Source organism: Trichosurus vulpecula, chromosome 4, assembly GCF_011100635.1.
Source record: "Trichosurus vulpecula isolate mTriVul1 chromosome 4, mTriVul1.pri, whole genome shotgun sequence".
NCBI lineage: Eukaryota > Metazoa > Chordata > Mammalia > Diprotodontia > Phalangeridae > Trichosurus > Trichosurus vulpecula.
In genome coordinates, this window is record NC_050576.1 from 162,444,204 (window position 1) to 162,459,345 (window position 15,142).

General features: G+C 48.2%; 1 protein-coding gene across 1 annotated transcript; it reads right to left on the minus strand.

Moving 5' to 3' along the window:
- Positions 1-65: 65 nt before the first annotated feature.
- On the minus strand, positions 66-15,048 carry DCST1 (DC-STAMP domain containing 1). The gene is made up of 17 exons (XM_036754217.1): positions 14,979-15,048; positions 14,592-14,717; positions 14,144-14,281; positions 13,998-14,072; positions 12,614-12,742; positions 11,809-11,948; positions 10,681-10,891; positions 10,276-10,419; positions 9,729-9,850; positions 8,813-8,970; positions 6,103-6,202; positions 5,829-5,924; positions 5,438-5,564; positions 5,067-5,183; positions 3,724-3,866; positions 3,352-3,465; positions 66-317 (listed from the first exon to the last, which is right to left on the minus strand). Exons 1-17 carry the CDS (start codon positions 15,046-15,048, stop codon positions 66-68), a joined length of 2,262 nt encoding a protein of 753 aa, XP_036610112.1.
- Positions 15,049-15,142: the final 94 nt, after the last annotated feature.

The window sequence follows — 15,142 nt, forward strand, 5'->3', positions numbered from 1 at the left end:
GCGGGGCACGTGGGGAATGGGGAGGACCCACGAGGGCGACTGGCCCCTTCCTGCCCGGCTCCCCTTCACTCGGCGTAGGTGGCATCATCCGAGCTGTTGCTGTAAGCCGAGGAGGAGAGCTCGTCTCGGGGAGTACAAGCTGGGCACCTCTTCCCCATGTCTATCCAGCACGAAGCACAGTACACAGCCCCGCAGCCTGGGCTCTGGCAGACCCAGGACTCGGACGTCTCGGAAGCCTGGCACACCACGCAGCGCCTGCGCAGGAAGTGCCGCAGAAAGGGGCAGCGGCGGTAACACAAGTCCACCAGACGGTGGCGCTGTCAAGGAGAGAAAGAGTGGCCCTTCAATGCTCTCCTGTGACTGGCGCTCATAGGAAAGGGGCGGAGCGGTAGATAGGGCTGACGGAGATCTGGGTTTGAATGCCACTTGCCACATTTCCTAGCTGTGTGACCGTGAGCCAATGGCTTCCCGTCTCTGAGCCTGTTTCCTCATCTGTGAAATGGAGACAGTGGCACTTGCAATCCAGTGTCGTCCTCCACTTCTCACCTCCCACATCTCATCAAAAGTGCTATTCAAATCCAGCCTCAAATACTTTCTGTATGACCCTGAAAAAGTTACCTAACCTCGGCCAGCCTCAGCTTCCTCACCCGTAACATGGGAGTAACAGCAGCACCTAACTCTCAGGGTTGTTGCGAGGACAGAATGGGACAATATTTGTAAATCACTTTCTAAACCTTAAAACCCATGTAAATACTACTGTTAAGTTTCATCTATCCAGCTCTCTGCAAAGGAGCAGGTGATCTCTTTAATGGCCAAATAAAGTGGCTCTTCAATCCTCCTTGACCTCTCTGCAGTATCTGATACTCGATCCTGGATACATCTTGTTTATCTGTGGTCATTTTCGTGTTGTTTTCCCCATTCCTTCCCCTCCTTTAGAGAGACTTATTTATTTTTTTACCTTTCTTCATACGTCCACACTAAGCACGGTGCTTGGCACCCGTCAGGTCTCTCCTCTCTAGGTTTTTGTTCTCTGTTCTCTCCTGGTTCTCCTCCTACCTCTCTGGCTGCCCCGTCTCAGTCTCCCTAGCTGGACTTGCATCCATGTCATACTCAGTTAACCATGGGTGTCCTCAAGGCCTGCAGGACCACCAGGTTCTCTTCTCTTTTTCCGTTATAACAAATCAGTGTTCTCACCAGCTCCCCCTCTGCAAGTGATTCGTAGGCAGTTAGGTGGCGCAGTGGGTAAGAAAGAGTGCTAGACTTGGAGTCAGGAAGACCTGAATTCAAAATCTGCCTCAGACACCTACGAGCGGCGTGACCCCTGGACAAGTGACTGAACCTCTCAGCCTCAGTTTCCTCATCTGTAAAACACCTACATTATACAGGATAAGATGCACAGTGCTTGGTAAACCTTAAAGTGCTATATAAATGACAACATTTATTATTATTTCATCTCCAGCCCCGGTCTCACTCCTAGCCCACGTCATCAACCCCTTTTTGAACAGTGTGAATTGGATGTCCCACAGACAGCTCAAAAACTCAACGTGCCCCAAAGAGAACCCATTATCTCCCCCTCCCAAACTTCACCCCTTTCCCAACTTCCTGATCACTGCTGAGGGCATCAACATCCTCCTAATTACCCGGGCTTACAGTCTTGTGGTCATTCCTGACCCCTAACTCTCACCTGACTCACATATTCTATAACATAGCCAAATCTTGTCCTTTCTATCTTTACAACACCTCCGGGGTGTGTCTGTGTGCGTGCGCATGTACATATGTATATATATGTATATGTACACATATATGTATATAAATAGGTGCATATGCAGCACACCTACATATACCCACACATAGATGCACATAAACATATATACACACACATCCACACATATGTATGTCTGTATGTATGCGTGTTTCTTCCACCACACCTTCTGCCTAGACGGCTGCAAGAGCCTTCTCACTGGTGTTCTTGCTTCAGATCTCTTCCCCCCACCAATCCACTCTCCATTTAGCTGCCAGAATGAATCTCCTGAAGTGCAGGTCCGACCGTATCACCACCTCTCTCCTCCCCACTTCTCCAGAGGCTCCCTATTACTTTCAGGATCAAATATAAAGTCCTCTGTTTGGCACACTCCATATTGAGTCTTCAAGCCTTTGAACTGCCTGTCCTCCGTGCCTGAAATGCTCTCCCTACTTACTTCCCTCTCTTAGTTTTTCTGGCTTCCTTCAAGATCCAGTTCAAATCTCACCTTCTAAGACTAGAGTCTAGTGCCCAACCCTCTGAGATTTTGTTGTCATGGTTGTTGGGTCATTTCAGTCATGTCTGAGTCTTGGTGACCCCACATAGGGTTTTCTCAGCAAAGATACTGGAGTGGTTTGCCATTTCCCTCTCCAGCTCATTTTACAGATGGGGAAACTGAGGCAACCAAGGTTAAGTGACTTGCTCAGGGTCACGCACAGCTAGTAAGTGTCTGAGGCTGGATTTGAACTCTAGGAAGATGAATCTCCCTGACTCCAGGCCTGGTGCTCTGCGCACTATGGCGCCATCTAGTGGCCCCTGAGATTACCTTCACTCTGTTTATATCAGGTATGTACCTAATTATTTTCCTATCTGTTTTCCAGTTTAGAGTATGAGCTCCTTGAGGGCAGGGACGGTTTCCTCAGTGCCTGGCACAGCACTTAAATGCTTATTGAGTTGAATTTAATTGTGACATAATAATAGCTAACTTTCATATAGAGATTAAAGATGACTAAATAATTTACTGTATATTATCTCCTTTGATCCTCACAACAACCCTTTGAGGTAGGCGTTCTTATTTTACAGACGAGGAAACTGAGGGCTGAGAGAGATTAAAGTGATTTGTTCAGGGTGATACAGGTATGATGTCTGAGGCAGGATTTGAACTCAGGTCTCACTGATTCTAAGTCCAGTACTCTGTCTTTTCTGCCAAGCTGCCATGTGTCCCATGCTTTCTCGTTCCCTTTAATTAAGCTGCAGGCTCCTAGGGGAAGGGACAGTAGGGGTGTGGGAAGGAGGAGGAAGGGAGACTTCTTTTGTATCCTGCCTTCAGTGCTAATGTACAAAAAACAAGCTCTGTATTGGGAATCAGAAGGCCTGGATTCAATTATGGTTTCTGATACTTGCTTCATGGGATGAGCTTGGATAAATGATTTCCTCTTTCCTCTCCTGTAAAGTGCAAGACTAGACTAGGTGATTTCTAAGGCTCTAAATCCTATGGCTACTTTCTGATGCTTGCTGAAACATTGAAGGTAGGAATCCTCTCTTATACAGCCCTGGTCCTTCCAGCCCCACCCAGGGGAGAAGACGGAGAATGGAAGCTCTGGACTCACAGGTCTCCCCTGCCTTTGAGCCCTCTGCATGATGACCGTCCGCCGAAGTTTGGTGAAGACCAGCCTTTTTCTCAGAAGCTCATTGTAGAAAAACAGTACTCGTTTCTTCTCTCTCTGTGAGTGGGAGATGAAAGTGCCTTGGGTCTCTCCCACACCTCACAGGTTCAGGGAGCCAAGATCATCCCCAGCCTCTAAATTGGGGGGTTGGAGAAGGCAGTGCTTCCCATCATCTGGGGGTCTTCTTGGGGATGGAGAGAAGCATTTGGAGGCCTCCAAGGAAGGGGGAATCCTCCCTGATTCTGAGATCCCATTATTCTGTGACAGGCTACGAAAGTGAGGGTCTAAGGCTTAGGAGCCAAGGGCCCTGGTCACCTTGGGGAAGTAGAAGGCCGCAATGACCCTTCGAAGCCGGTAGCTGAAGGCCTGTGTCAGGCAGAGTAGCACCAGCAGGCCAGCAGGTAAAAAGGCCTTCGTATAGTCTTGGGAGTCCATGCCCATTGGCTTGGGCAAGCAAGCTGTGGGAGCAAGATCCCAGGATATAAACGTTCATCTAGAAGAATTAGCCCTGCCAACAGAACCGTGCCTGGAACAGTATTTATACCCTTTCACAGAAGAATAACAGAACTGTAGGCCCAGGCCTGGAAGGGACCTCAGAGACCATCTAGTCCAATCCCTTCACTTTTTAGGGGAGGAAATGGAGCCTCAGGGATAAGTGACTTTCCCAAGACCACACAGCCTGTAAGTGACAGAACGAGGATTCCCAATCAGCTTCTGTAGTACTCTTCCCACTTCACCATGCTCTGAGGAAGGAGAGGGGGACCTTGGTCCCTTACTTTCCCAGTTGGTCCCAGTTCTTAGAACTAGTCATTTTGATATCCTCTCTCTTTGCTTGTAAACCGTTCTATCTTTGCTTTCCCAGCTCAGTATACTGAGGGATTATGGGAATCTAGAGAATCATCCTGACTCCACCTTGTGACTCATTTCTGGAGCTAACTCAGTTCTCTTTCTATTCGACCACGGGTCTGGTCCAATATCTGTCTGGTGAGAAAACTTTATTCTATTACGGGAATTGTGAGAAAACTTTATTGCATTGTTTGAACCTAGCCCTGCGTGACTAGAAAGCTGGACACCTCTACTGGTTGCTAAGAAATCCTTAGGTAAGGACCTAGGTTAGGCTGACCAGAAACTCAGTCAGATCCAAAGATTGAGGCAAGGAGTTATATGCCACAATTATATGTCTCAAGCAACCCATGCCTCTTACCTGAAAAATGGTCCTGTACTGGCCCATCAGCTATTGTTTCTAACTTCCTTTGATGGAATACAGATGCTTGGAGGGAGGGGAACACCTTTTTTTTTTTTTTCTGATTTCAGAAAATTGCACTTGTTTGCTCTCCCCCTCCCAACTTAGAAAGCCCCTAATTTTTCCTTCAGTTAGAAATCAAATTATGTAGTTTTGTATCCTGATTAACCATTTTCATTTAATTAATTGGCCTTATTTGATTAAATAAAATTGTGTCTCCCCTTGCATTGGTGGTCCAGTGCCAAAGCTGAGGAGGCCTGGGCCTGATCTGTTATGCAATTGGTATATGCGTTGGTTAATAAATTGATCTACTCAGAAGCTCAAACCTTTGTTTCCTCAGTTATTTCAGAGTTCACCCATCACAATACTCTCCAGCCTGGCTAACCCTGGGCTGAGCTCTCCCACACCGACTCACCTGTGTTGCTTGACTCTATCAGAAGCTCAGAGGATGTATTCAGGGCCCCAATCGTCTTTCTTAGGAGTTTGGCAAGCATGGAATCTCCCCCTACCTTCACTTCCAGATGGTGACTGCCTGGGAGTGGGGTTAGGGCAGACAGGGAAAAGATCAGTGTCAGGAGAGGCTCTGTGTGGAGAGCAAAGCTATCTGTGCTGCTGGGAGCTATGCCTCTTATCATTGGGAGGTGGAGAGGGGTGGGGGTACAGGAGAAGGTTCCTGGGTTTCCTAGGAGTGTGAGCATCTTGGTCAAAAGAGTGAGGAGCCAGAAGGGGGATAATAGGGCTATCAGGCTAGAGTTCCAAGGAGCAGGAGAGGGGAAGAGGGCTTACTGCTGAAGGTGTACTGTAGGAAGGAGTGCCTGCTGATGGTGTCAAAGATGGTGTAGAAGGCCCAGTCCAACACACACAGAATCAGCAACAGCATCAGCACCGGCAAGGATTCCAGCAATTCCCGAATCTACAAGATTAGATGGCTTTGAAGACCACCAGGCAAGCTTGGCTGGTCTGGGAGAGCACCAGGATTGGAACCTGAGGCTTTGACCCTCATTTTACCCATGGAGTCCAGCAGCTGACAGCCAGAACCTTCAATTTGTTTCCCCTATTCCTCTTACACCTCCAAGCGGTTTCTAGGGGCCTATGGCACCTACCAGCTAAAGACAAGATTCCCCCTCCTATGCCCAGGCTGGAAATGCCTAGGCCTGGCTGTCAGTGCCCTCCTCACCACATTGGTCATCTCTGTTGCCTGGATGGTTGGCTTGCAGGGGAAAATGACGGTGGCCTTCTCAGCTTTTCTCAGAGGCAGGAGACTTCGTTTGCCCTGTGGGGGAGCAGCCAAGAGCACCAGGTGTATAGCTTTAGCCTTCTGAACCCATCCCCATCCACCTGCCCACCCACATAGAAACCATCCCAGAGAACACAGAAAGATTTCTGGGGATTTCTAGGGTCCAGGATCATGTCCAGGCCTGACAGCTGACTATCAGGCAATGCTTACTCACCAGCTTCTTCCTTCTATCGTCAATCTGGTGGAAGTAGGTACTGATGTAGATGTTGTCGAAACGGATGTCTTGGCAATAGTTGTCCGCGTAGGAGAAGGCCCTGAAGGAGAACAACTCATCTCCTTCCCTGATTCTTTTTCCCAGCTGTTTCCTAACTTTCTCCAAAGTAAAACCCTTTTCTTCCTGATCTGTTATTCTCCTTGGGGGATCTCATTTACTCTCTCTCTCTCTCTCTCTCTCTCTGTCTCTCTCTCTCTCTTTAGCTATCTCTTTTAGACATTTGGCTTCCAAAACTATGCACCTAGCCTTGACCTTTCTCTAGGACCCAGTCTTGCCTTCCTAGATTCCAGCTAAACATATCCATGGATCATCCCACCTGCACCACAAATTCAACAAGACTGAACTCATCACCGATGCCCTGGCTCCCCTTCCCATCTCCCGAGAGGTACTGCCATTCTCCCCAGTCACCCCAGCTAGGATTCTTGGGCTCAACTCTAACACCTTGCTCCTTCACCCCTGCGTCCAATCCATCATGTTATCTAGTCTTATCACTTCTTCCTCGGAAACATTTTTGGGAATTCTAGGAGGCTTGAAAAGATTGGTATGAACTGATAAAGCAGAATCAGGAGAACGATTTACACTAATGATGTAATAATGAAGAACATTAAAAGCTTTTGATCAATGCAGTGACCAATCATGCCTTCAGAAGACCCTCAGTGGAGAAGTGGTGGTCTATGGGTATGACATGAGGCAGACAGGACCAATATACTAATCTCTTTTGCTTGGCTCTCCTTTGCTGTTGCAAAGAAGGTTCTATTGGGAGTGAATGGAGAAGATACCATGCTATTATTGGGAAAGGACATATAAAGGACATGCAATATATAAAAGGAATAGCAATAAAACATTCACTTTTTACAAAAGAAATCTTTGGATTCATCCCTTCTTTGCCCCTCTTACTGCTACCACCGTAGTGGTTTGGGGCTTCTTCATCTCAAGCTTGCATTTTTATAACAGCCTTCTAGCTGGTCTCCCTAATTCCAGTCCCTCCCCACTCCAATCTCTTCTATACACTGCAACATATGCCTCTTTTGAGACTCTCCAAAACCTGTTCCCATCTTGCATGCCCAATCTTATTTCCAAGATGGGTTTGACTTTTTAGTCCTACATATATTTCAGATACGTTTCCATCTCTGATTTTGCTCATACTGCAATGCCTTCCCCTTCCTCTTGGCTCAGCCAAAGTCTAGTCAACCTTTAAGACCCACCATCTCCAAGAAGCCTTCCCTGATTCCTCTGGTCCATCCCAATCTCTCTTTCCTACATTACAACACTTAAGAGTCAGTATTACAGTTATTCTGATTGTTTCCTGTATTTGTGTCTAGTCTCCCTAAGTATGCACTAAGTTCTTTGAGAGTGGGACCTATATGTCTCCCAGGTACTTGTCTGGTGACACAACCAACACTCTCTAAAGACTTGTTAATTGATTGATAAAAGGGTCTATTTTCCAGCGCCAGGAGATGGAGTTCAGTAGAGGCTCTGGAGGCCTGTGGAGGACAATACCCTGAAGGGAGTATTGGAAGGAAAATCAAAGTTTAGGTGGCCGCAGGGCAGAGAGGTCTGATGAGGCCCATGGTACAATCTGGCTGCCAAGGTATTGTCCCAGGAGCCATTCCTATTGTTAGGGAGCTAATCCCTAAGAACTAACATCCCATCCCCTAAATAACCCCCCCCCCAATATTTAAAGGTGGAGGATTGTATCCAAAGAGGGAGTAAGAGTCCAAAGGTCTTTGAAAAAAGGAGTGAGGTAGGTGGAGGGAGAGGCCCAAAGCAAACTCCCAGGAAGCAGCTTGCCTCCAGGGGGGCGTGGTGCCTGGGTGAGGTGCCCAGGACTTTGGTCCAAATGGAGGGAAAATTGCTGACCAATCATCATTCAGGAGGAAATGAAAGCAGGCTTTGGACATTACAGATGATACCGAAATCAAGGCAAAAGAAGAAATAGAAGAAAAAATAGACCAGGAATATTTTTTAAAAGTTAATGGCAAAGTGGCCAGCATCCAAAACAAGGAATAAAAGTGGCTTTAGATATAGTCAATTAGAGGCAGTTTGCCATAGAAGGAAAAGCATTGAACTTGAGAGTCAAAAGACCAGGGTTTGAGTTTTGGCCTTCCTACTTAAATAGATTCATGACCTTGGGCAAGTCACTTAGCCTTTACAAGCCTCAATAAAATGAGGAGGTTGGTCATTAGATGATTTCAGTGATGAAATGATTCTACGAGAGCAGCTAGGACAGAACTCAGAAGGTCTGGGCTCTCCTTTCTTGCTCTCTTGCTCAGGAGCTGTGGGACCCATGGCAAGTCATAGATTCCTCTGGGTGGGCCTCTGATTTCTCACATGTAAAATAAGGGAAGTAGATTTAAAGATCCCTGAGATCTCTGCCAGCTGCAAGATCCCATGGTTCTGTGACTCCCTGTGAGGTGGTGGGGGCCATTGAGACAATCCATTCAGCTTTGCAAGGTCTCCCAACGCACACATCTTCCCTCTTCTCCCGCCCTGCCCATCCTGCCTCCTGGCTGTTCCTGAGCTTCCAGGGCTGCCCCTCTGCTCCCAGGAGGTTGTGGATGTGTTAGGGCCGGGGTGAGAGGGAAGATGTTGCACAAATGAGGGATGGTGGTGGGCGTCATGATTAGGCTAAGGAGGATGATTGTCTCACGCCTGGAAAACCAACAGGAACGAGCAGGAAAGCAGGATCCGAAGCAACCCCAAGGCTCTATCCAGCTGGGCCACCTGATAATCCACGTAATCCCTGACTTCCTCCCTCAGTTGGGCCTTGCTCACGTTGATGCCCAACAGGGCTGTCTGGAACTCTTTCTAGGGCAGGAAGAGGGATTCAAAGAGAAATGGGAGAGAAAGATAAATTGGTCCAGCCTGAGGTAACCCCTGGTCCCTCAGTTCCTTTGGATGCTATTCTTTGAGGTAGCTAGGTCTGGACTGGGCCTAGCAAAGGGTCTGGACTCAGGAAGGCCTGGGTTCAAAGCCACCTCCGGACACTTGCTAGCTGTGTAACCCTGAGCAAGTCGCTAAACCTCTCTCAGTTTCCTCATCTTTAAGATGGGAATGATGACAGACCTCGCCTCCCAGGGTTCTTGTGAAGATTAAACGAGTTGTTTGTAAAGTGCTTGGCAAACCTTAAAGCACTATAGAAGCACTTTTGTCACTGTTCAGTAATTTCAGTCACATCCCACACTTGGTGACCCCATTTGGTGTTTTCTTGGCAAAGATACTGGAGTCATTTGCCATTTCCTTCTCTAGCTCATTTGACAGATGAAGAAACTGAGGCAAACAGAGTTAAGTGACTTGCCCAGGGTCACACTGCTAGGAAGTGTCTGAGGCCAGATTTGAGCTCGGGGAGCTCAGTCTTCTTGACACCAGGCCCAGCACTCTGTGCACTATGGCGCCACCTAGCCGCCCCATTTTATAAAGGCTAGTTATTAACTCCTGCTTTTGCCTTATCTGTTCCCGGGTTCCATTCCCAACAGGCCACTTCACCCACCCTGCCTCCCTCCTCCTCCTCTACTATCCCTCACACCTATCACCAGGGTGAGCTCTTTTCACTCTTCAACAAGCACCTTGATTTTTATCTGGGCAGAGAATTCCCCTTCCAGCCCTTGCATGGACTGGTTGAGTGAATCATAGGTCTGGCCAAAGTTGCCTTCCACCGGGATTCGATTTTGGCACCAGGGCTCCATTACTGTCGAGGAGAGGAGGGAATGCACGAGAAGGATAAGTCAGGAGGGGTACTTTCCACCCCGGGGCCCTGCTGTTGCCCATTTCCTTGCCAGAGCTCCTCATTCTCTGGCCCCCTAGCTCCCTTTCCAAGCCATTGCCCTCCTTTCTAGCCTTTAGTCAGGAATAAGAAGGGCCTGGATGACTGGTTGGTGAGGATTATGTAACTGGCATTCATGCTTTAGGTAGGAGGTTGGAATAGATGAGGTCCCTTCCTCCTTCCCTTTTCACCCTCAACAACCCCCTCCCCACCTGGCCCCACCAGCACACACATAGCATTTCCAGGAGCCACACAAATGCACTCCTGGCTCTGACCATTCTGACCCCATGCCCCTGGGGCCCCTCCCCCTTTGCACCAACCCCCCCCTCGGCCCCTCCCCATGTCCTAACCCTTAGTGATGCTGCACAAGAACTTGAACATCATGGGGAGGCAGAGGAGGTGGTTGAAGAGTGGGATTTTGATTGTCCGCATGCATTGGGTGTGCTTATGGTCAAACCACCGATGGCAGCTCCGAATGGCGGCATCCACAATATCTGGAGGGAGGGGTGGAAAGGGGTGGAGGAGGGAAGAGAAATTCCAGAGATCATCTGGGCCTCTACACAAGCCCAGAGCCACCCCCCCCAGAACTACCACCACCAATATGTGTGACATGTTCCCACCTCCCTCAAGCCTACAGCTTCCCCCAAGATGGACTGAAAACCCCCAAACCCTCGGGGCACCACCCAAGGCTCTGAAGGCCTTTCAGAGCAGCGCCAGAGCCCTCAATCAGCTACCCTTCTGGACTCCCCACTCACAGTGACAACGAAGCTTGGTCTTGAGCTCATAGAGCTTCTGAGTGGAGAAGGCCTTAACGCCTCTAAGTCCCATCAGGATGTCAGGGTCCTCGCCCTTTAGTTCCCTAGATGCCCCTGGGTCATAGCCAGCGGTACTCTTCACCTGGGCATCCAGTTCTTTAAAGGAGTTTGAGATATTTCGGGTATCAAATTTCAGCTCTTCTTTTCTTTTCTGGGAGTGGGGGAAGTGGTGGTGAGGCCAAAGGAAAGGCGTCCTGGGAGTCTTAAGCTCCCCACCCCTGCTCCCCTTGGCCCAAAATACCCCCTTCTTCTAACTCCCACCAAAAGAACCGTCATCTCCTTCCCCCAGGCCCCCCGGGGCCTGGCTCAGCTACTTGTCCCCCTAGCCCTCAGCCCTCTATGAATCCCTAAGCTCTTAGTCTCCCTCCTGACCCCCAGCCTCACCATTTAGGCCTGAAGCTCCCATAGAGTTCCAGTACCAAGTTCCAGTGATGGGATTCCATCACTCTTTCCTTCTAGCTTTGCCATCACAAGACAACTTCATCTTCTGTCTCCTCATATCCTTTCTATGCTATTCCCCTATCTCCTTCCAATTCTGAAATCCCTCCATTTCTAAAGTCCCAACTCTAATTCCTGAGGTTTCCAGATTCCTAGGACAGCAACTCTTTGTTGTTCTTGAGTTATTTTCAGTCGTGTGCGACTCTTCTTGTCCCTATTTTCGGGTTTTTTGTTTTGTTTTGTGTTTTGGCGGAGATATTGGAGTGGTTTGCCATTTCCTTCTCCAGCTCATTTGAAAGACGAGGAAACCGAGGCAAACAGGGTAAAAATGAGTTGCTTATGTAATTGGCATTCATGCTTTAGGGAGGAGGTTGGAATAGATGGCTTCTAAGGTTATTATCCCCTTCCATTTTCACACAGCTAGTAGGCTAGTAACATCTTCCCGACTCCAGACTCAATGCTCTACCCACTGCACCACCTCACTGCCTAACTCTATAACCCCTCAATTCCTTAGCCCCCTCTTGAATTCTCTAGATCCCCCATCTCCTAACTTTATAACCCCTCAGGACTATAAATACCCTATATCTCACCCTTCCCCCACCCCCAGTCGTGTCCCTATGGTCCCCTGACCAGAAGTTCCTTGAACACAGTCCGAAGAGGAGAAGTGGAAACTCTCCAGGCCATGCGGGTATGGTTGATCTGCAGCTCCACCGTACAGCCCAAAGACGACACCACTTCATTCAAGTTGTGCCGCAGATTGGCCACAGGCCCTGGAAGGGGAAAGAGGCAAAGGGAGAGAGAGGAAGAGAGGGAGAGGCTAGGATTCTTCTGATTTCAGGTGGCGAAGTCCTTGGTCTTGATGCCTGCCTCAGCACTCTGAGATGCTTTACCACAGGACACAATACGCTTTGCGCTTCTTCAAATCCTGCCGGGTGTGTGACCCTGGGCAAATCACTTACACTCGTGTCTTCCTCACTTGTAAAATGAGGGGTTTGGACTTGAAGACCTTTAACATGCCTTGTAGACCTAATCTCCAAGATCCTATGATCCTGATGTCTTCATCACACATCCGTGGGGTGCAGTGGGGAGAGCCCACGACTCAGAATCCGGATGATCAAATGTTGCCTCAGAAACCTACTAGCTGAGTCACCCTGGGTAGGTCACTTAACCCTGTTAGCCTCAGTTTCTTTATTGGTAAGATGGGAGTAATAACAGTACCCACCCATAGGTTGTTGTGAGGATAAAGTGAGATAATATTTGTAAAGTGCTTTGCAAACTTTATTGTAATTTTATTTTTTGTCTTTGCAAATTTTAGAAAGCTAAATGGATGCTAGCTCTGATTATTAACTATCGTTCCATCTTTCTTATTGGTTTTTCCCCATGGCTGCCCTCTACCTGACAGCATGTCCCATCCCAATGCCTGGAAGGCACTCACCCTCATAGATGGCAGCCAGCACGTAGCCAAGCATCAGCAGCCTTCCCTCTTTGCCCAGCATTTTGGGGATCAGCAGAAGACTGGCACAGCGAATATAGGGGGATGTACCCCAGCCCAGGGCTCCCAGTCCTGTCCAGAGAGTAACAAGAGAATGGGATGGGGGAGGTGACGGATGTCTACTGTACAAGATAGGGCCTGTGGTATCCACCGTGATGCCTCCTGGGCTTTGTCATTCTGCACCTGGTCTCATCAGTAGACTGCCTTGGCTACTTCAACCCGTTAAGGACTCTCCTTTATCTGACATACAACTGAAGTCGTGTAGGTCCTCAGTCCTCTCTTGTCTCCCTGGGGTGGACTGGCTGGTCCTGGAAGGTAGGGAGGTGTTTTCTATAACTCCTATAATGTTGAGCACAGTTCTGGGCACAAAGGAGTTGCTCGGTGAATAATCAGTGGGTCTATAAACTCATGGATATGGACCCTCCCTCTGACAGTACTAATCAAATCCATCCTATGCGAGCCTCTTATCCATATACTCTGGTAATTACTCTATGTGGAATCCACCCCAAATGCTGGGAAACTTCTTTTTCTTGTAGTCATATATTCCTCAGATTCTACTCCATCTGGAGCTCCAATTCAAATTCTCTGTCATAGGCAGGAGGATCTAGACTTCATCCACCCATTTCTATAATCTATCTTCCCCAGGGCACACCTACTCCTCTTCTCTTCCCTGCCTGGTCCTTTGTTCACAAAACTACTCTCTGTTCCCATTCCCTAAGAACCTTTCCCTCAGCATTACTTTCTTTCACCTCTACCCCTGCCCCAGAGGTGCCTCAGTGGTATACAGGAGGACTGGACTTCAGACAGAGACATCTGAGTTCAAATCTTGTCACAAAAATTTACCAGTTGTGTGACCCTGGGCAAGTCACTTAACTGTTTGCCTCAGTTTCCTAATCTGTAAAATGAGCTGGAGAAGGAAATAGCAAAACATTCATCTTTACCAAGAAAACCCCAAATGGCATCATGAAGGGTCAGATACGACTGAAAATGACTAAATAGCAATAACCTAGCAAGATTGTTTTGAGCGTCAAATAAGATAATATGTAAAGTGTTTTGCAAACCTTAAATGCTGTTTCTACTACTACTATACTACTACTACTACCAGCTCAATCACCTGCCCTCCCATGATTCTGTCCTCCTGGTATCCCACCGTGTTCTGGACAGAGGTGTTCTGCCACTCCTATCACATCGGGAGCTCCCCTCTGTCCTTCTGCCTCTGGACCTCTGGATCCCCCCTCCACACACTAGACAGGGCTCTGACTCAGGAAGGGTACTCATGGCTGAGCACAGATTTACCTCCTCCCAGACCCTGCCTTTTTGCACTCACCCACCATGCCGTACATCAACATTATCTTCTGCTCTTCGTAGAGGTTTATGGGGGTCACCAAAACATGGGCGAGACCTGGGGACCGGAGGGTCAACATTAAAAGGAAACAAGTCCTCCTCTGCCATCTGCTTATAAATAATCCCTACTGGGAGGAGGAGGAGGCTCTAGGGATGTTTTAAAAAGGAAATTGGGAAGTTGGAGAGTGTCTAGAGAGGGACAGCCAAGATCAAGGGCCTTTAGTTCATGACATAAGAGGATGGGCTGAAGAAACTGGGATGTTTCATCTGTAGAAGAGAAGGCCCAGAGATTCTAGCTGTCTCTAAATATTTGAAGGGCTGTTATGTGAAGGACAGAGGGCAGAAATAGGAATAAAGGGCAGCAAAATGGTCAGTTTAAGTTTGATGTCAGGAAAAAACTTCCTAACAATTAGAGCGAAAAGTAGAATCGACTGAGGTTAGAGGCTTTGAGGTAGATGACCCCTTATTGGGTATATTATAGTGGAAGATCTTTTATGCCATATACTGGACTAGAGAGGAACTTAGGTCACTTCCAGCTCCCAAATTCTTGGATTCTAAGGTTCTGTGACATACTCACCCACAGCCAGGAGCCCTCCAGTGCCAGCTCCCAGTAGGAACGCAGTGACAGGAAATTCTCCAGGCTTTCGCCATACAAACCGAGCACAGGGAGCAGGCAGTACCCAGCTCAGGAACCGATTCACAGCTATGAAGGAATGTGTTGCCTAAATGTCACCCCATTTTTCTCATGGGGCTGTCAGCTTCATGCCCAACCAGTGACTTTTCTTTGGTTGGGTTTGTCCAATTGGGCACAGTACAGCTAGAGATGTTGTAGGGAGAATGTATAAGCACTCCAGAGAGAGCAGCTGACAGAACACTAAGGGAAGAGGGGTGGGGGCTGAGGGGACATTAGTGGAGAGGATCAGGAGAGAAGGAAGGAGAGACTGTTGCTGAGAATGTGACTTACTGGTATTGGGTGGTTTCTTCCTCTGCCCTTCCAAGCCAGCTTCCTTGGCTTGACTCAGTTTACCTCCCATGACGATGCCTATGCTAGATGCTTTGATAATCCCTTCTCACCCCCAACTGCCTCTTCTGTGACCTCATTGAGTTCTGTTGGGGAAGGGGGAGGAT

What these genes read in the sequence shown, in the direction of transcription:
- DCST1 (XM_036754217.1), bottom strand. Translation starts at nt 15,048, where the DNA reads ATGGGAGGTAAACTGAGTCAAGCCAAGGAAGCTGGCTTGGAAGGGCAG. An exon ending in GACCAAGCTTCGTTGTCACT is followed by an intron (nt 10,420 to 10,680) that starts GTGAGTGGGGAG and finishes CCCTCCCTCCAG; the next exon opens with ATATTGTGGATGCCGCCATT. An exon ending in GATAGAGTCAAGCAACACAG is followed by an intron (nt 3,867 to 5,066) that starts GTGAGTCGGTGT and finishes TTGCTCCCACAG; the next exon opens with CTTGCTTGCCCAAGCCAATG.